Source organism: Sander vitreus, chromosome 8 (genome assembly GCF_031162955.1).
Source record: "Sander vitreus isolate 19-12246 chromosome 8, sanVit1, whole genome shotgun sequence".
In the NCBI taxonomy this organism is placed as follows: Eukaryota; Metazoa; Chordata; class Actinopteri; order Perciformes; family Percidae; genus Sander; species Sander vitreus.
This window is the reverse complement of record NC_135862.1, coordinates 397,947-417,903: the sequence shown is the minus strand read 5'-3', so window position 1 is coordinate 417,903 and position 19,957 is coordinate 397,947. Positions and strand designations below refer to the sequence as shown.

Below are 19,957 nucleotides of genomic sequence, written 5' to 3'. Positions count from 1 at the left end.
GGGTCTCGTGCTTATTTCACAAATAAGTTTTATTTTGATTCAACGGTGGGTTGCAGTTTTACAGCTTTTCCAATGTAAAATGAAGCCAGACTAGAGCGCTGCTTACTGAGCTCCACGGCTGCATCACAACAAGAGCCTGGTCGCTACGGAAACCCAAACTTGCGCATATTAAATTTGGAACATGATCAGATTTGAATCCAAATCCTCCAAACGATTCCAATAAAGAAACGATGTCACTGGAATCGTAATTTTTTTAACCGGTTCTCGATGCCCAACCCTACAGGACGGCGGGCGGTTTGAGCGTGTCAGAGCGGTGAACGGGTGCTTCAGCGGCGCCTCAGACCTTCACGCTCACACACTCAACCCTCAACCCTCACTCTGACATCTAAAGTCATCCACCGCAGCGGAGTCACCCGTTTAATTATCAAGCATCATGGTGTTATCATTTACTGTGTGTGTGTGTGTGTGTGTGTGTGTGTGTGTGTCTGTCTGTCTGTCTGTCTGTCTCTGTGTGTGTGTGTGTGTGTGTGTGTGTGTGTGTGTGTGTGTGTGTGTGTCTGTCTGTCTCTCTCTGTGTGTGTGTGTGTGTGTGTCCGTCTGTGTGTGTGTGTGTGTTAATCATACTGATCAAAAGGTTAAAGGAACAGTTCAACATTTAGATAAATCCCCTTCTCTGAGAGTCACATGTTCAGATTCCACTCTTGTGTGTGTACAGCTAGCTTAGCTTAGCACAAAGACTGGGAACAGCTAGCTTAGCTTAGCATAAAGACTGGGAACAGCTAGCTTAGCATAAAGACTGGAAACCTAGAGATAAAACAGTCATAAAGGCTGCTTGTTGCGGTCATTTGATCAGCGTTGCTGATGTGTTACAAAACTATCTTGTTTCCTGGGTGAAAGTATTAGTTATATTAGCCGAGAGTTAGCCCAGAGTTAGCGAGAGTTAGCCAGAGTTAGCCTAGACTTAGCGAGAGTTAGCCCAGAGTTAGCGAGAGTTAGCCTAGACTTAGCCTAGACTTAGCGAGAGTTAGCCCAGAGTTAGCGAGAGTTAGCTTAGAGTTAGCGAGACTTAGCCTAGACTTAGCCTAGACTTAGCGAGAGTTAGCCCAGAGTTAGCGAGAGTTAGCCTAGAGTTAGCGAGAGTTAGCCCAGAGTTAGCGAGAGTTAGCGTAACTTCTGGCCGTAGCTGTATCCCGTTTCCAGTCCAAACTAAGATCTGATTCCAAAAGTTAATAAAAACATTGTTAAATATATCTGATTCCAAATTTGAAATCTTTAAACTTTGTGTTTCTCTGTTCCCAGTCTTTATGCTAAGCTAAGCTAGCTGTTCCCAGTCTTTATGCTAAGCTAAGCTAGCTGTTCCCAGTCTTTATGCTAAGCTAAGATAGCTGTTCCCAGTCTTTATGCTAAGCTAACCCGCTGGCTATAGCTTCAGAAGTAAACGTTGAACTGTCCCTTTAACACAAACTCCTCTCAGTTGTGACGGATCCCCCAGGGAGCTGGTTCTCCTGCAGACCCCCACTCAGGCTCACAGACAGAACACAGTCCTGCAGCTTCCTCTTCCTCTGTCTCCTCCTCCTCCTCCTCTCCCCTGAAACCCGCGACCTCGTTCTGTTGAACATTCAGAGATCTACAGTTTGGTTCTGGAAGTAAGTCCCCCGTTGGTTATGATGATTTAGATCGGGGGTTCTCAAACTTTTTCCAGTAATGTTCCCCCTTTGAATTGTGTTTTTAAGCCAAAACACGGCGACATCTCTATAAAGAGATCTACTGAACAACATTTAACTGCTACATTTCAAATCTTCAGAATTCATTCGTTATTATAGTGTAATTATTTTAGGAATTACGGATGACATATTTTTAAGCATTTTGCAAAAAGTTCATGTACCCCCTGCAGTACTCCAAAGTACCCCCAGGGGTAGAAACACTGATTTAGATTATTTAGATTATGATTCAATGATGATGATAATGATTATATTATTAAGGGTGAATCTGACCGACCCCGAGGTAACCACAGTTACGGGAAAAATAGGTTTTATTGTGACACTTTTCGCTGTTTTTTTTGTTTTTTGTTGCAGTTTTTCGACATTTTTATGACCCTGACCCACCGAGCCGATAATCTTCCGTCAGATTCAGCAGCTGGGGCCTGTTTCTCTCTTCAAATGTTTCCAGAAACACGTTACGGTGAACTATTTTAGGACAATATGAGATCGGATTCTGTGACGTGATTAAACACGTGACGCGTTCGTCCAATCAGCTGCCGGTTTTCATTTTTTGGGCGACAATCCAGATGAGCGCCGCCTGCTGTTATGGAGACGTATTACGTCTCGTCTCTTTGTGTTCTGAGGGACTTTTTGGACCAACTCGGGGAGACTGATCAGTCCCGCTGACTCTCCTCCTGACGGTCGGCGTCTGGGGCTTTAGCTGTTTCCTCGTTTGTTTCTCCGTAATGATGTAATTATGATCCATAAAGTGTGACTCATCCGACCTCGGAGGTTTCTGTTCCTGAAGAAGACCCAAATCAGCCTGGGTTACGTTGCGTTTCCTGTTCCACGCTCGTTTCGTCTTCTGTGAGCGTTCTAACGGTTTATTTTCTACCAACGATGTCACGGAGGGAAAAACTCCACTACCCACAATCCTAAGCAGCTTAACAGCGATGTCTCTGATTTTGCTGCAACTCGCTGTTACCATGGAAACGTTTACCGAACCTGGCGAACTGAAGTCTCTGATAGTTTCTGTAGTTTTATAAAATCACGCCCGAATAAAATCAAGATTTCATTTTCTTTTTTTTGTACAGAATCAAATGTTTTATGATCCCGATTCCTCAGCTCCAGACTTTAAACTATATATATATATATATATACAGAGAGATACTGAACGGGGGAAATACTTCCAGAACCGATCTGTCGGTTTGTTTTCACCGTTTGCTGTTTTTAAAGAAGAGTGTTTTAGGGAAGGTGTGTATATTGAAGGTTTTTAACCCCCCCCCCCCCACCCCCCGGTTTGTGATATTATGGTCTGTAGCTCTGACTGCTTATTATGGGCTGTACGGTCAGTCAGAAGGACACTATTTATATTTCCTACATTCTGAACTCGATCCTGAAGGTTTCGGGCAGTTTTACAGTCGTTTGTACCTTTGCAAAAAAAACTCAATAAAGAAAATAATTAAGAAAAGTTGGTTTGGTTTCATTCATTAATCTGATTATTTCATTTCATTCATTAATCTGGGGATTATTTCATTCATTAATCTCAGGACTTTCATTCATTAATCTGGGGATTATTTCATTCGTTAATCTGGAGGTCATTTCATTCATTAATCTGGGGATTAATTCATTCATTACATTCATTAATCGGGATTATTTCATTCATTAATCTGATATTTCATTCATTAATTTGATTATTTCATTCATTAATCTCAGGACTTTCATTCATTAATCTGGGGATTATTTCATTAATTAATCTGATTATTTTATTCATTAATCTGGGGATTATTTCATTCATTAATCTCAGGACTTTCATTCATTTCATTCATTAATCTGGGGATTATTTCATTCATTACATTCATTAATCTGGAGGTCATTTCATTCATTAAACTGGGGATTATTTCATTCATTAATCTGAGGATTATTTCATTCATTAATCTGGAGGTCATTTCATTCATTAAATTGGAGATTATTTCATTCATTAATCTGAGGATTATTTCATTCATTACATTCATTAATCTGAGGATTATTTCATTCATTACATTCATTAATCTGGGGATTATTTCATTCATTAATCTGGGGATTATTTCATTCATTACATTCATTAATCTGGGGATTATTTCATTAATTAATCTGATTATTTCATTAATTAATTTGAGGATTATTTCATTCATTAATCTCAGGACTTTCATTCATTACATTCATTAATCTCGGGATTATTTCATTCATTACATTCATTAATCTGGGGATTAATTCATTCATTACATTCATTAATCTGGAGGTCATTTCACTAATTAATCTGGGGATTATTTCATTCATTACATTCATTAATCTGGGGATTATTTCATTCATTACATTCATTAATCTGGGGATTCATTCATTAATCTGGAGGTCATTTCACTCATTAATCTGATGATTATTTCATTCATTCATTTGAGGATTATTTCATTCATTAATCTCAGGACTTTCATTCATTTCATTCATTAATCTGATGATTATTTCATTCATTAATCTGGGGATTATTTCATTCATTTTATTCATTAATCTGGGGATTATTTCGAAGAAAATAAGGAAGATAAGCAAACCATCAGAAATAACCCCGACATAAACCTTGTAAAAAGTGACAAAAGTCGAAAAAATGAGCTGGAGAAATGCGAAAACAAAACATTAAAAAGTGACAAAAACTTCAAAACAAAAAAAACGTCCAAAACTTCTCTCCTAAACGTATATCTTCATGAATGAATCTGTACGGCGCTAAACTTTGTTTTTAAAGAAATGGCCTATGAAAGGAGAGAAGGAAAGACGGAGGAAAGGAAATAAATGCAGAGAAGGAAAGACGGAGGAAAGGAAGGAGGAGAAACTACAACACATTCACATTTAACAGTCTGACGTCACACTAGTGACCCGTTTTATCTTCAATGACTCAGACTGATGAATGGATTATTAAAATAGTGTCAGATTAATTTAACATTTGATGACTCATCGATTCATCGTGAAGTAAATCAGAGAGGAGATCTTTTCACCTTTTTATCAACTTTTACATGAAAAACAAAGACATTAAATAAACATTTTCTAAAAAGTCTTATAAAAAGAATGATCTGAAGTTTCCATTCGTGTGTGAACAGATTATTAATAATAATTACATCATCGTCATCGGGCTCTAAAAGAACAACACTGGATCCAAACTGAACGGACTCCGAGCTGCAGGATGAACACCTGGATGATATGTTTCCATAACAACATGTTTCCTGTTGTTATGGAAACAACAGGTCTGGCTCCATGTTTCCTGTTGTTATGGAAACAACAGGTCTGGCTGCTCCGCCTGTCAGGAAGCCGCTCTGAGCTTTTATAAAAAGCGCTGACACACGGTTTGCTCCGTCGGATTATAACGTAACACAGACGTCCAGATGTTCTCGTGTGACCCGGTCAGTCCAGATGTTCCCGGGTCAGTCCAGATGTTCCCCGGTCAGTCCAGAAGTTCCCAGGTCAGTCTAGTCCAGATGTTCCCCGGTCAGTCCAGAAGTTCCCAGGTCAGTCGAGATGTTCGCAGGTCAGTCCAGATGTTCGTGGGTCAGTCCAGATGTTCGCCTGTGACCCGGTCAGTCCAGATGTTCGCAGGTCAGTCCAGATGTTCCAGGTCAGTCCAGATGTTCCCGGGTCAGTCCAGATGTTCCCCGGTCAGTCCAGATGTTCCCCGGTCAGTCTAGTCCAGATGTTCCCCGGGTCCAGATGTTCCCCGGTCAGTCCAGATGTTCCAGGTCAGTCCAGAGGTTCTTGTTTGATCCGGACCGGTGTGCCGGTGACCGACGGGCCGCGGCGCCGTAGCTCCCGACACAAGACGTACTCGCTGAACAGAGACGAGTCAACGCCACCTCCACAGGACGCCTTCACGCTGAAACCTTTCTGGAACAGACGCTCCAGAACCTGCAGACAGACAGGTCAGAGAGACAGACAGGTCAGAGAGACAGATATTAAAGGTGTAGTTTAGGAGTAGTGTGTGTGTAGTTTCGGTGTAGTGTGTGTGTGTAGAGTGTGTGTGTAGTGTGTGTGTGTGTGTAGAGTGTGTCTGTGTGTGTGTGTGTAGTATGTGTGTGTAGTGTGTGTAGTGTGTGTGTAGTGTGGTGTGTGTAGTGTGTGTGTGTAGTGTGTGTAGTGTGTGTGTAGTGTGTGTGTGTGTGTGTGTAGAGTGTGTGTAGAGTGTGTGTAGTGTGTAGTGTGTGTGGTGTGTGTAGTGTGTGTGTAGAGTGTGTGTGTGTGTGTAGAGTGTGTCTGTGTGTGTGTGTGTGTAGAGTGTGTCTGTGTGTGTGTGTGTAGTGTGTGTGTAGTGTGTAGTGTGTGTGTAGTGTGTAGTGTGTAGTGTGTGTAGTGTAGTGTGTAGTGTGTGTGTGTAGTGTGTAGTGTGTAGTGTGTAGTGTAGTGTGTAGTGTAGTGTGTGTGTGTGTGTGTGTAGTATGTGTGTGTAGTGTGTGTAGTGTGTGTGTAGTGTGGTGTGTGTAGTGTGTAGTGTGTGTGTTGTGTGTGTGTAGTGTGTGTAGTGTGTGTGTGTAATGTGTGTAGTGTGTGTGTAGTGTGTAGTGTGTGTGTAGTGTGTAGTGTGTGTGTAGTGTGTAGTGTGTGTAGTGTGTGTAGTAGTGTAGTGTGTGTAGTGTGTAGTGTGTGTAGTGTGTGTGTAGTGTGTGTGTAGTGTGTGTGTAGTGTGTGTGTAGTGTGTGTGTAGTGTGTGTGTGTAGTGTGTGTAGTGTGTAGTGTGTGTAGTAGTGTGTAGTGTGTGTGTAGTATGTAGTGTGTGTAGTGTGTAGTGTGTAGTGTATAGATGAGGTGTAGGCTTATAAATGAGCCTACTAGGGTTGATAGAAGTCCAAGTCTCTGCTAGACTGTCATCCCCCTGACAGAACCCTAAAACCAGACTGTCTCAGTGACCACTCCATTATTGTTTGTGTTTGGACAGTTAAGGTACCTCGTCTTCCACCCAGATGCATTACGGTAAGACAATACAGATCCATAAACTGGGACAGGTTTCAGTTAATGCCCTCCGTTGAAGATGCTTGGAACTAGTTTTATACTGAGCTAAATGATGTCATTAATCGACATGCATGGATTAATGGATTAATGGATTAATGGTGATATTATCAGTCTTTTAGACAGAGAGACGAGGTCTGGGAAATACATCGCTTATCAAAGGACTCTGACGACTTGATTTCATATAAACTCTTACAGAATACATGTACAACCAAAACTAGAAATGCTAAATCTAACTACTATAAAGACTGTTTAAACAATGATTTTAATAACCCCAAACAGTTGTGGAATAAAATTAACAGTCTACCTAACAAACCCACTAAAAACTCATTTTCTCATATTAGACTCAATAATGTAAATCTCACTGATTATTCTACAAATGCCAATGCTTTTAGCCAGCAGCCCAAAGCTCTCCGATTGTCCCTATCCTGAAATCTTACCAGATACCCTATATGTCATAGTTCCTTCTCGTTTAGCAGAATTCACCGGCTGATGGCGAGCAGGTTATTTGTGGATTGAGGTCAGGTAGTGGTGCTGGCCCAGATGTTTGGAGATTACAGTTTATTAAAACTGACTCTCATGTTCTTGCTTATCCTATATCTGACTTGTTTAACCTTTCCTTATCCACATGTGCCAAAGTTACTACCCCTTTGCATAAAGGTGGCCACCTTTCTGACCTCAATAATTACAGACCTATTACCATCATTAATAGCATAGCAAAGGTGTTTGAAAAGCTAATTTTTAATCAAATATCCCAATATGTCAATGACTTTCATATCCTATCTCCACACCAATCTGGATTCAGACCTACTTTTTCTACAACCACTGCTCTTATGAATCTCACCAATGATATACTTTCTTCTTTAGATAATAACATGCCTACTGGTGCAATTTTCAGTGATCTGATAAAGGCTTTTGATATGGTTGATCTCTATCTTCTCATTAGCCACTTTCCGACCGGAGGGATTTTCGCAGTTCCTAGAACATAAAATTCCTAGAACCCTTTTTTTCTCGTGTTCCAACTGGACCAATTTTGGGGATTTTTAAGTTCCTCTGGCCACAGTTCCTGTAACTCTTTCAGCTCCTACTGCAGGGCAGGCTCTGTTCCCTTTTCAGCATGGGGACCGAGGTCAACGAGGGTCGGGTTTCAGGTACAGACAGACCAACAACGGGACAATTTTAACAATTTTCCCCAACTTATTCATTACTAATTTCACTTCTGACAACGTTTTAGGCGAGAAATTAACTGTTTAGATTTCAAATATAGGCAGTCTTGTGAAAATTGATGCTGAATTGACATTTTGCTTCAAAGTTTTCGGAGGTGAGAAGCTCCATGAAGTGAGGCGACAGCCAGCAGGCGCCTGCCCCAGCTTCTAGCTCATCGCTCAGCCAGTCCTGCTCAGAGACCTCGCTGTAAGCTGGAGGTCTCTCAGACCGCTCTCGTAAATCAGAGGCTTTTATTTCACCGTTGACGGATCGCTTGTTTAAATATCACAACACATGTCCATCATAAGATTAACGGGAACCTGTGGTTAACTGTCTTTTCGGAGTTAAACTCCACAAGAGTGTCCTGAGGCTGGCTGGCCGGCTGACACACACACACACACACACACACACACACACACACAAATACTATGAGAAGCGTTATTGACAAGGTGACAGATTTACATAAGCACATACTTTACACGTCTTTCATTTGTAATACTCCACACATTGAGGGTAAACAAAATATCTGCAGTCTTGAAAAAGGTGTACCTCAAGGCTCATCTCTGGGGCCTTTGTTATTCTCTATTTTTATTAATGATCTTCCGCAATCCTGCTCTACTTGTCATATTCATGTATATGCAGATGATACAGTGATCTACTCCTCCAAACCAGATATTCAACATATTGAGCATTCACTACAGGCTGACTTTGATGCTGTTCAAAAATGGGTTTCACATAAACTTTTACTTAAAGCGTAACTCTCGCCAAAATGCAACCTAGGGTCTTTTTGTGAATGTACCCGAGTCAAACCTTCGTTTAAAAGCATATTTAGGACGGAAATGCCACTTTTAAGATTGACTGTATTCTGGTTTTTCGGTCAAATGGCCTTTTGAATGGGAGAGCTAGCGGCACTTTGCCTCAAAATATCTATTTTTAAACCACTAAGAAGGCTCGACACAACATGAGACTTTGCTCCAAGTATCACCAGGGACTCTACACCTTAACCAAAGCACTGACAACATCGGTTGGTACCCAGGGTTTACTAAAAGAAAGGTTTTAACACCTCACCGTAGCTCTTGTTGTTTCCGGCCGCTGCCACCTCGGCAGTCAAAACCAGTCGATATCCGAATGCGAATGAATGGACTCTGTATGAGGCTCCTTTTTCAACTACGAGGTCAATATTGCTTTTCACTAACGACAAAACAATGAATAATCCGTGCATTTATATGGAACTAAGCTTTAGGAGCTTTCCATCTTTACTCTCCTCCCGGTTATGTTGCATTCGGAAATCGATGATTTTTGATTGATAAAATGGCTGCAGCCGGAAACAACAAGAGCTACGATGAGTTGTTCAAAACCTTTCTTAGTAAACTCTGAACACAACCAATGTTGTCAGTGCTGTGGTTAAGGTGTAGAGTCCCTGGTGATACTTGGAGCAAAGTCTCATGTTGTGTCGAGCCTTCTTAGTGGTTTAAACATAGATATTTTGAGGCTAGCATCAAAGTGTCCCTAGCTCTCCCATTCAAAAGGCCATTTGACCCAAAAACGAGAATACGGTACATCTTAAAAGTGGCGTTTCCATCCTAAATATGCTTTTAAACCAACGTTTGACTCGGGTACATTCACAAAAAGACCCTAGGTTGCATTTTGGCGAGAGTTACGCTTTAATAAGAAGAAATCATATACCATGTTGTTCGGCACTACATTTAATTCTCTTCACCCAGTTACTAACAGTTAATAACAGTTAATAACTGTTAATAACTGTCAATAACTGTCAATAACTGTCAATAACTGTCAATAACTGTTAACAGTCAATAACAGTTAATAACTATTAATAACTGTTAATAATTGTTCAATTCGCTTCTTGGATGGAACAACACTTGAGAAAGTGGAGGAATTTAAATATCTTGGTCTCTTGCTTGACTCTCAGCTTTCTTTTAAACCTCATATTAATTCAGTTGTTAAGAAAATAAACTGTAGTCTGAGAACATTATATCGTTCTATCAACTGTGTTATACTACAGGTTAGGAAAAGGATTATCTCACAGCTTCTATTACCAATATTAGATTATGCAGATGTTATCTATCAGAATACCTCCGAAACAAATCTTATCCCTATAACAGTCTATAACAGTCTCTGTCGATTTGTTTTGAGGTGTCCTTATAGAACCCATCATGAGTCGCTCATTGGTTAACTCCTAAATCTAGAAGGCATTCTCGCTGGCGGCAGTTTCTTTACATACATTTTCTTTAACTATCCTACTTATTTAAAACAACATTGAATCCCTTAAAGATCAACATATAGTCTGAGACATACTGAGTAACCTTTAAAGCACCATCTGATTGGAATGGACCTTCTTCACAGCAGACATGTTGACTTGTCATAGTAGGAAAAGCAGAGCTGAGACTGATCACCTTAACGATGGCTCAGTTCCATCTAGTGTCCCAGTGAGCTATTTCAGTGAGTCAGCATGAACAACACCAGGACCTCTCCTAAGGGGAACGCAGCCATCATTAATGGTCTGAATACTCCTGTGCTGTTCCTACTCTGACATGTCAACATGTCTGCTGGGAAAAAGGTCTATACCTTGCCCACCTCACTTAGATCAATTACTTCATTTGTTTTGTTTAAGGCATCTGTCTTCAATTATTTACAATTAACCTGCTCTTGTTTCTAACTTGACATATTACGATTTTTGTTGATTTATTTATTTATTTTATGAGTTGGCTCCTGTTTGTGCGTCTACTAAAATAGCAGCATATTCGGGATGTATGCAAATTTACTGTGTTTTCTCTTGTGTGTATATAGCGGAGGGGGGGGGATCAGTTGTTGTTGGAGCAGCTAGGCTTGGGAGTGATGTGTGTATGTGTGAATGTATTTTGTGTTTTGTATTTACTGTTTAATTGTTTTAAGGACCCCCTCGAAAATGAGACGATTCATCTCAAGGGGTTATCCTACTAATACTTACTTACTAAAATGAAATACTTAGACTTGGTTTGTGTGTACTTTGTGTGTAGTTTAGGTATAGTAAAGGTATAGTGTGTGTGTGTGTGTAGTTTGTGTGTAGTGTGTGTATGTGTAGTTTGTGTGTACTGACCTGTACTGAGTTGAGGTGGCAGTATAGTGTGTACTCCGTGTACTTTGTGTGTGCTGTGTGTACTTTGTGTGTACTGACCTGTACTGAGTTGAGGTGGCAGTATAGTGTGTACTCTGTGTGTACTTTGTGTGTACGTTGTGTGTACTGACCTGTACTGAGTTGAGGTGGCAGTATAGTGTGTAGTGTGGGTGCAGTGTGTGTACTTTGTGTGTACTGACCTGTACTGAGTTGAGGTGGCAGTATAGTGTGTAGTGTGGGTGCAGTGTGTGTACTTTGTGTGTACTGACCTGTACTGAGTTGAGGTGGCAGTACCCATTGAGCGGGAAGCGGATGACGTGCGTGGGGTCCTGGTTCCAGCCGGCGTTGAGCGAGTTGCACATGACGTCTCCGGTTTCGGGGAAGATCTCCTCGATCAGGACTTTCTCTCCACTCAGCGCGATCCTCTCGCCCAGATCAGGCGCCACGCGCACTACCAGACATTCGCAGGGTGGCGCCCGGCGCGCCTCACGCTCCGCCTGCCAGCGCTCCAATTCCCCAAGCATCGGAGCCAGCTGGTAGAAACGAGCCTCCTCGTACAGCTGCCGGAAGTCCTGGAGGAGAGACAGAGACATGCAGACAGACAGGTTAGAGACAGACAGACAGCTTAGAGACAGATAGACAGACAGGTTAGAGACAGACAGACAGCTTAGAGACAGATAGTTTTCCCTCTCCGTTACCTGGAAGTCTTCGGGCAGCAGCAGCTTGCAGGTGCGCAGGAAGCTGAGGATGTAGCGGAAGATGTCTCCGTCTCTGTCGATGAAGTAGTGCTGCTTCAGACTGTCCAACACGATGGGCTCCGTGCCATTAAACAGACGCCCAATCCTGCAGAGACACAGAGACAGACACACACACACACACACACACACACACACACACACAGACACACAGACACAGACAGATTTAGAGTCATTAATTAATTAAGATACATATTGCATTAGTTTAATTAGACAGATACCTTATGAGACTGCTACTACGTTGGGGTGGGGGGGTATGGGGGGGGGTGTTACCTGGACTCGGGGTACTTGGTGAGTGTGGCCAAGCTGCTGGTGTACATGTGCCCCCCCACGTCGATGTGCACGGGGGCGTTGGCCTTGGTCAGCTGGGCGGCGGACGGGATGCCCTGAGGGGGAGTCAGGGGGGACACAGGGGAACGGCTCAGAGACATCCGGGACATGCTCCGCCCCTCCTGGGACAGGAAACAACAGGTAACATCAGGAAACAACAGGTAACATCAGGTAACATTGTGTGTGTGTGTGTGTGTGTCTGCGTGTGTGTGTGTGTGTGTGTGTGTGTGTCTCTATCTGTCTGTGTGTATCTGTCTGTGTGTGTCTGTGTATGTGTGTGTGTGTGTGTGTGTGTGTGTGTGTGTGTCTGCGTGTGCGTGCGTGTGTGTGTGTGTGTCTGCGTGTGTGTGTGTGTGTGTGTGTGTGTGTGTGTGCGATATGATTCACGATATTGGAGGGAATGATGATCGTTTTTGTCTTGAAAATGATTATAGTGTGATTGTTGCGAGGATCTGTACCAAACAAAGATTATTTATTTGTTAAGATAATTTTTGGGGGCTTTTCCCTTTATTAGATAGTGACAGTGGATAGACAGGAAAGGGGGGAGAGAGGGGGGGTGACACGCAGCAAAGGGCCACAGGTCGGATTCAAACCCACGCCGCTGCAAAGGACTCAGCCTGCATGCGGCGCACGCTCTCACTGGCTGAGCTAGAGGCCGCCCCCACAAAGATGTCTGTAGTCTGTAGGATAGGATGGTAGGCTCTGCACCACATACTTCATTCCTGAGCAGTAACTTCTCGGTGTGAAAAGTGAAGCCAAAGCTGGAGCTCCTTAAAGGGGTGATAGAATGCAAAACTGAGTGGACCTTGTCATAGTTGAATAATGACAGTTTGGAGGTAAATAGGACATACAGAGAACCTCAAAGTCCCGTTGACATCTCTTTCCTCTGAAAATCTCACAGTTTGAAACTACCGCTGTAAACGGGTGAATCTCAACAAAGCTAAAAGTTGACGTCAACTCAGGTGGCTGTACCTTATTTGGCTCTAGTCTGTAACTTTGTCACATCCCAAAATGTACCTAGACTACACCACTGATCTGAGATCAGCTAGGAGCCCTGCGAGCCGCCGGCATTTGGTAGTCCAGTAACCCAGAAACAGTGACTTTGCCCTGGGTATGCAGCGCAGCGGGCTGCCGCTGTCTCGTCAGACTGTGTGGAGCTCCTAGCTAAAGTCCGACACGTCTTACCAAATTTGCAATTAGCCTAATTCTCGTAAAACGGCCCATATTTGAGCTTTTATAGTTGATTTCTCGCATAAAAAAGTCTCAGAAGTGAATTTAATAACGAAATAGCTGAATAGATGAACAATGTATAACGTTGCAGTGTCTGAAATATGAGACCTGCTGTCTCGTCTCCACTGTGTTTGTATGTGGTTCGCTCAACCAATCAGCGCGCAGCTCATCTAAATATTCATGAGCATACCATATATGGGAGAAAACCTCTCATTTCATTCAGGGCTATTCCACAGGGCAGTTAATGGCCCATAGAACAGCACCCGGGCCATTTTCAGCCCAGCCAATATTACATACCCTATTAGGAGACCTTATAGGGTATGGTAGAGGGTAGAGGAACAGTGTTAGATACCCTATATAGTCATTATATCACCCTATAAGGAACAGTGTTAGATACCCTATATAGTCATTATATCAGCCCTATAAGGAACAGTGTTAGATACCCTATATAGTCATTATATCAGCCCTATAATGAACAGTGTTAGATACCCTATATAGTCATTATATCAGCCCTTTAATGCTGCTTTCTGTCTCATTTCCAACAGTGACAACAACTTGAAAAAAAGTGTTTTTTTTTGTTTGTTTTTTTTTAAATCTAAGTTTATGTCACTTTATTTCAACGTTTGTCACTTTTTTTTGTAAAATTACTAGCGTTAGATGGATGACTCGCTTCACCAGGGTGGAAATCTGGAACTTTCCCTCTTTAGCATTTAGCCAGAGACGGTTCAGAGCCACTAAAAACCAGGACCAGTGCAGTAAAGATGGTATTCATGGAGGGCAGTATAGCGTCCTGAAGAAACAGAGGATGGTGATGACCTGAGGGGGGGATTACTTGTCCCCCCCCCCCCTCCCTCTGGATTGTAAAGAAGAGCTGTGAAGCATGAAAGGTGAACAGGAGGCTGCTGCAGCTTTCAGTCTCTGTCCCGAGGCCGATACATTGCCCCGGGACAAACTGACAAACACTGCTGTCTGTCTGACTGACTGTCTGCCTGCCTTTCTAACCTGTCTGTCTGTCCTCTTCTGCTCCACCAGACTCAGTGTTAAAATCACAGGAAATAACAGAGTGCACGGCTCTGCTGATTACAGACAGACACACGGTATAATCATGTTCATAACTTCAGGGTTTAAAAGGTTCAATCTGGAATCCAAAAGGTCAACAAAGAAATGTTAAATAAATCAAGTGACTCAGTTTGATTGACAGGTTTGTAAATACACAGCTGATGGTGAAAGTGAACAGACTTGTTCATACTTTAACTGGATCGACCTGGTTCAGCGTGTGTGTGGAAAAATAGCTCTCGCTGGTTTGGAAACAACACCACAAGCCAGACTCCGTTAACGAAACTGAACATTTAAAGCGGCCTTGCTAAATGGCAGACGTTAGCTTCACCGTGCCCTGATTTGACAGCTTTTCGTTGTAGTGAACGGCCTTCTGCTTCATTCGGGTTATGAAATGTCTATAAACTACAACTTATATTGGATATTTATCTGCATTTACCACAGAGTCACATCGGATCTACGTACCGCTCAACACGACGTGTTTGAGGGTTAAAGAGAGACGAAAAACCAGGCGATCCAGCAGGAAAAGTTCAAGTGTTGTTGAAAAACCTTCTGCTTCTGAACACTTGGTGTATGCCGAATTAAACACTGTTTAATACAATCACAACATATACCAAGCGTTTCGGTATCTGTCATATATGAGTGTGCCAATACCAAGGAAGACTTAAAACAGTCATATTTTAAATGGAATTCGGTAACACATCGCATATCGTTGTCAGTCGAAACCCCGGGGAATGTAATGGGGATTTTCAGGGTTTTCTACCTCATAATAGTTGTCGTAGCGTGTTCTTACCTGAGAAGATACCGACACAGAAGACATGGAGACCGGCGTGCGTCTGCTCCGTTCCCGGGGTCTAAAATGTGAAGATACCGGTTCAGAAGGAGCTAAACAAGGCTGTCCGGGTCTCCTCCGACAGAATAAAGAGGAGGGCTGATTCCTAAAGTTGCCCCCGGCTCTTCAGACCCCCGGGGCGGGATTAGGCTTCAATAAGGCGCGCGGCTTGTTTCTTCTCTCCAGCTGTCAAACCGAGCAGAGAAAAGCAGAAATCCTTAAACCCTTACATTTATTTAAGAATAATTCAACGTCGCTGTGTTCTGTGATGGCTCGTGCAGCCGCTCTCTCTTCTTCTGTCTCTAATATTTCAGTAACATCAACCATCCCCGTGGCTCCGGAGCCCAATGACGTGTGTCGTCACGCATGATGCCGCTCGCGCTGCAGCCGCCTGAGGACACACGCGCCATTTCAATTAGTGCGCGCTGCGAGATGGAGATGTGCGCCGGAGGGGAGCGCGCACAGTCCCGTTTTATTTTGTAACTATTTGTGTCCCTCTGGTGTCTGAAGGCGCCACTACATCTGACTTTGTTACTCTGGTTTAGAGATCGTTTCTGTTTCATCATTTTTAATGAAAGAGGTGCTGCACAAACTCAACTGCTACTGTGTGTGTGTGTGTGTGTGTGTGTGTGTGTGTGTGTGTGTGTGTGTGTGTGTGTGTGTGTGTGTGTGTGTGTGTGTGTGTGTGTGTGTGTGTGTGTGTGTGTGTGTGTGTGTGTGTGTGTGTATCTGTGTGTGTATAGAGGGTATTAGTATAATTATACTCATGCTTTGCCTGTAAAGTGCTACCAACACAGCAACGCATTTGTAGTAGGGTTTAGCGAGCTGGTGAGGGAGCTGGACTTTGAGGATTTGATCTGAGACTTTGCAAAGAAAAAGACAAGAAAGAAGAACTTCTAAAGGTAAGAGCTATTATGCTATCTGTAAATTGAGTAGGCCAAAATATAAATATTTTGTTTCGTTTATTGAAATGCCATGCATATCAGACGTGTATTGCATCATTATTTTGTGATGCTGCTATAGGCCGATGTGTGTGTGTGTGTGTGTGTGTGTGTGTGTGTGTGTGTGTGTGTGTGTGTGTGTGTGTGTGTGTGTGTGTGTGTGTGTGTGTGTGTGTGCGATATGATTCATGATATTGGAGGGAATGATGATCGTTTTTGTCTCATTTTAAGTGAAAAATATTAAAATGAAAATGATTATAGTGTGATTGTTGCGAGGATCTGTACGAAACAAAGATTATTTAGTTTTTATTTATTTTTTAAGATAATTTTTGGGGTGTGTGTGTATGTGTGTGTGTCTCTGTGTGTGTATGTGTGTGTGTGTGTGTGTGTGTGTGTGTGTGTGTGTGTGTCTGCTCCATGTTTCTTGCTCATATCTAGAGTCCTGTTTGAACCACTGGATATCCAGATTATCAGCTGCTCCCTCATATGGCAGGTCCACTGTTCCTCCAAGACTCGATCTAAAATATCCCCAATCTGTTGACCTACAAACAGTAATAGTGAAGTTGTTCTCATGGGTCACGTTGCCCTCAGTCCAACACTCCTCTTGGACGGGCCTGAGTCTGAATGGGTCAGGTTGAGGATGGTGTAAGAAGAAGTTTTCACCGTGCTGACAAGTCGTTGTTTCAAGTGTTCAGGTACTGAGGAGTTCCACAGGACAAGCTTCTCCTCACCAACAGATCTGGAGATCAGGCAGGAGTTGGTGTTCTCAGGGAGCTTGAAGGTGTAAGAGTCTCTTTCCTCTTGGATGATGATCCGTTCTTCTGCATGGATGTTGTTGATGAGAGCAAACAGCAGGAAGGAGAGCTCTGTGACTGCAGCCATTCTGCTCCGAGGTCGACAGATACTGACACCACTCAGCTCATATACGCTCTACACCAACCCTCATCAGCAGCTGCTCTTTATCTGTTATCAAACATGACTTCTTTATCTCATCATCAGAGGAAACTTCGCAGCATCAGCTCTCTATCCAGTAATCAATGTCCTTTACACGAGTCAAAAACCACAGAGGCTGACGTGTTCATAAACACATTATTCAGAGAGGAGAGAGAGGGATGGGGGGGGGGGGTGCATGTCTTTGTGTGTGTGAATGTGTGTGTGTCTGTGTATCTCTGTGTGTCTGTGTGTGTGTGTGTGTGTGTCTGTGTATCTCTGTGTGTCTGTGTGTGTTTTGTGTGTGTGTGTGTGTGTGTGTCTGTGTGTGTGTTTGTGTGCGTGGGTGTGTGTGTATATGTGTGTCTGTGAAGGCCTGTTTTATCAGAAGCCTTTTCTTTAAGTTAGAGTAGACTCATAACTCATTAAAACTAATGTTTCCTTCTATAATAAATGCCCAGTATATAGTATCTGTGTAGTGAATAGCATTGTGAATGAGTTATTATTTTATGTATGAGGCTCCAGTTCACAGAGCATCTAAGAAAAATACTTTTACTAGCTCTAGTCATGTTGTAATTGTTTCTTATACTAATATATATATATATATATATATATATATATATATATATATATATATATATATATATTAGGGCTGTCAAAATAACTATTTTTTAATTAATCTGAGAAAAAATAACGCGTTAAAAAAATGTACGCAGATGAATCCATTCCATATTGACGTTTGCATACAGACAAAAATCTGGCTCCACTGATATGTCTGCTCTTCTCTCTGCTGCTCTGAAACAGACGTTACAGGAAACACAAACCCTGCTGCATGTGACGCTAGTTAACACTATACTCAACAGCAGCTAACGTTAGCCTACCGCTAGCTAGTTAACACTATACTCGACAGCAGCTAACGTTAGCCTACCGCTAGCTAGTTAACACTATACTCGACAGCAGCTAACGTTAGCCTACCGCTAGCTAATTAACACTATACTCAACAGCAGCTAACGTTAGCCTACCGCTAGCTAGTTAACACTATACTCAACAGCAGCTAACGTTAGCCTACCACTAGCTAATTAACACTATACTCAACAGCAGCTAACGTTAGCCTACCACTAGCTAGTAGCTGGATTAAACACGGTTAAATGCTGACAGCTAACACTAAACGGTGTAAAGTGTGACTGTGTTTTACTGTAGAGGATTCAACACCGGGATATAACAATCTGCAGCTGCTGTCGGAGAAACAACACAGACGGTGCGTTCACTGAAACTGGTAAACTACAGCCTCGTGGTGCATTTGAAGTTATTGTAAATGTCCTTTTCCATCTGGTGGTTGTTTTTGTTGTTCAACAGCAGTTTACTAGTGAAATAAGTTATTGTTATTGTTATACATTATTATTAAATCATTTAATGTTGACCATATGGCCTTAGCAATAAACAAGCCGTTCTTTAATGTCACCAACTGTTGTTTATACCTTTTTATTTCTTTTCTTTTTTTACTTTCTTAAAAAGTATCGGTTCAGGCACCGTTAATTATGTATGCGATTAATTTAGATTAATTAATAACAGAGTATGTAATTAATTAGATTACATTTTTTAATCGATTGACAGCCCTAAAATATATATATATATACACATAAATATGATGATATGACTTCATTCAGATTCTACTCTGTTGCTTTTTTCCATATTAGAGCAATAGCCTCTCTGTAGACGTCCCTGTGTAGACTCATACCTCCACACAGGATGTGGCCGTCAGATCGCCATGACAACCCTCATCAGCCGCTGCTCTTTTTCTGTTCTTATCTAACATGACTTCTTTATCTCATCATCAGCTCTCTATCCAGTAATCAATGTCCTTACATGACTCTAAAACCACAGAGGCTGACGTGTCTTCATACACACATTATTCAGAGAGGAGAGAGAGGGTGTGTCTGTGTGTATGTGTGTGTGTGTGTGTGTGTGTGTGTGTGTGCGTGTGCGTGTGTGTGCGTGTGTGTGTGTATGTGTGTGTGTGTGTGTGTGTGTGTCTGTGTGCATGATTGCCCTTCCAACCCCAAATTGGACTTATCTATATCTGGTGAACCTATCCAACAGGTTGACAAAGCTAAATTGCTGGGTTTAGTTCTAGATAATCTAGCTTGGACTGAGCATATAAACACAGTTATTAAAAGAATGGGCCATGGCATAGCAGTTACAAGGAAGTGTTTATCGTATGTAGAATCACATGTGTTGAGTGAAGAGTCCAAATCTTTAATTTGATCTCATTTGGACTGCTGTTTCGGTTGTATGGTCATCTGCATATATAACAAATCAAGCAAAATTACAAGTTGCACAGAACAGGGCTGGTCGACTTGTTCTAGGCTGCTCTGTGAGAACTAGCACCTTACAGTTGCACTCCAGCCTCTCTTGGCTCCCCATTGAACAAAGGATCTCCATAAGTATGGCTACTTTTTAAATTTGTGTTATTAATTTGAATATGCCAACGTTTTTATTCAGCCAAATTGTTTACTGTAATAATACGCAGAGCTGTAACACCAGCTTTGCTATTAATGGTCATATCATATAAAAAAAACTGCTCTGTATCGAGCCATAATTGGAATAAATTACCCCTGAATATACGGTTAATTAAATACAAATCATCTTTATGCATACACATAGACACACATACACATAGACACATACACATACACATAGACACATACACATAGACACATATACATACACATAGACACACATACATACACATAGACACACATACACATAGACACATATACATACACATAGACACACATGCATACACATAGACGCATACACATAGACACATAGACACATATACA

The 19,957-nt window shown here is 42.0% G+C and overlaps 1 protein-coding gene across 1 annotated transcript; it reads right to left on the bottom strand.

Moving 5' to 3' along the window:
- Positions 1–4,713: 4,713 nt before the first annotated feature.
- On the bottom strand, positions 4,714–15,815 carry LOC144521712 (BTB/POZ domain-containing protein kctd15-like). Its single transcript, XM_078256274.1, has 6 exons — positions 15,205–15,815; positions 12,069–12,247; positions 11,739–11,883; positions 11,310–11,612; positions 5,447–5,624; positions 4,714–5,404 (listed from the first exon to the last, which is right to left on the bottom strand). The coding sequence occupies exons 1-5, from the start codon at positions 15,229–15,231 to the stop codon at positions 5,460–5,462; spliced, it is 819 nt and encodes a 272-aa protein (XP_078112400.1). The 5' UTR covers positions 15,232–15,815; the 3' UTR covers positions 4,714–5,404; positions 5,447–5,459.
- Positions 15,816–19,957: the final 4,142 nt, after the last annotated feature.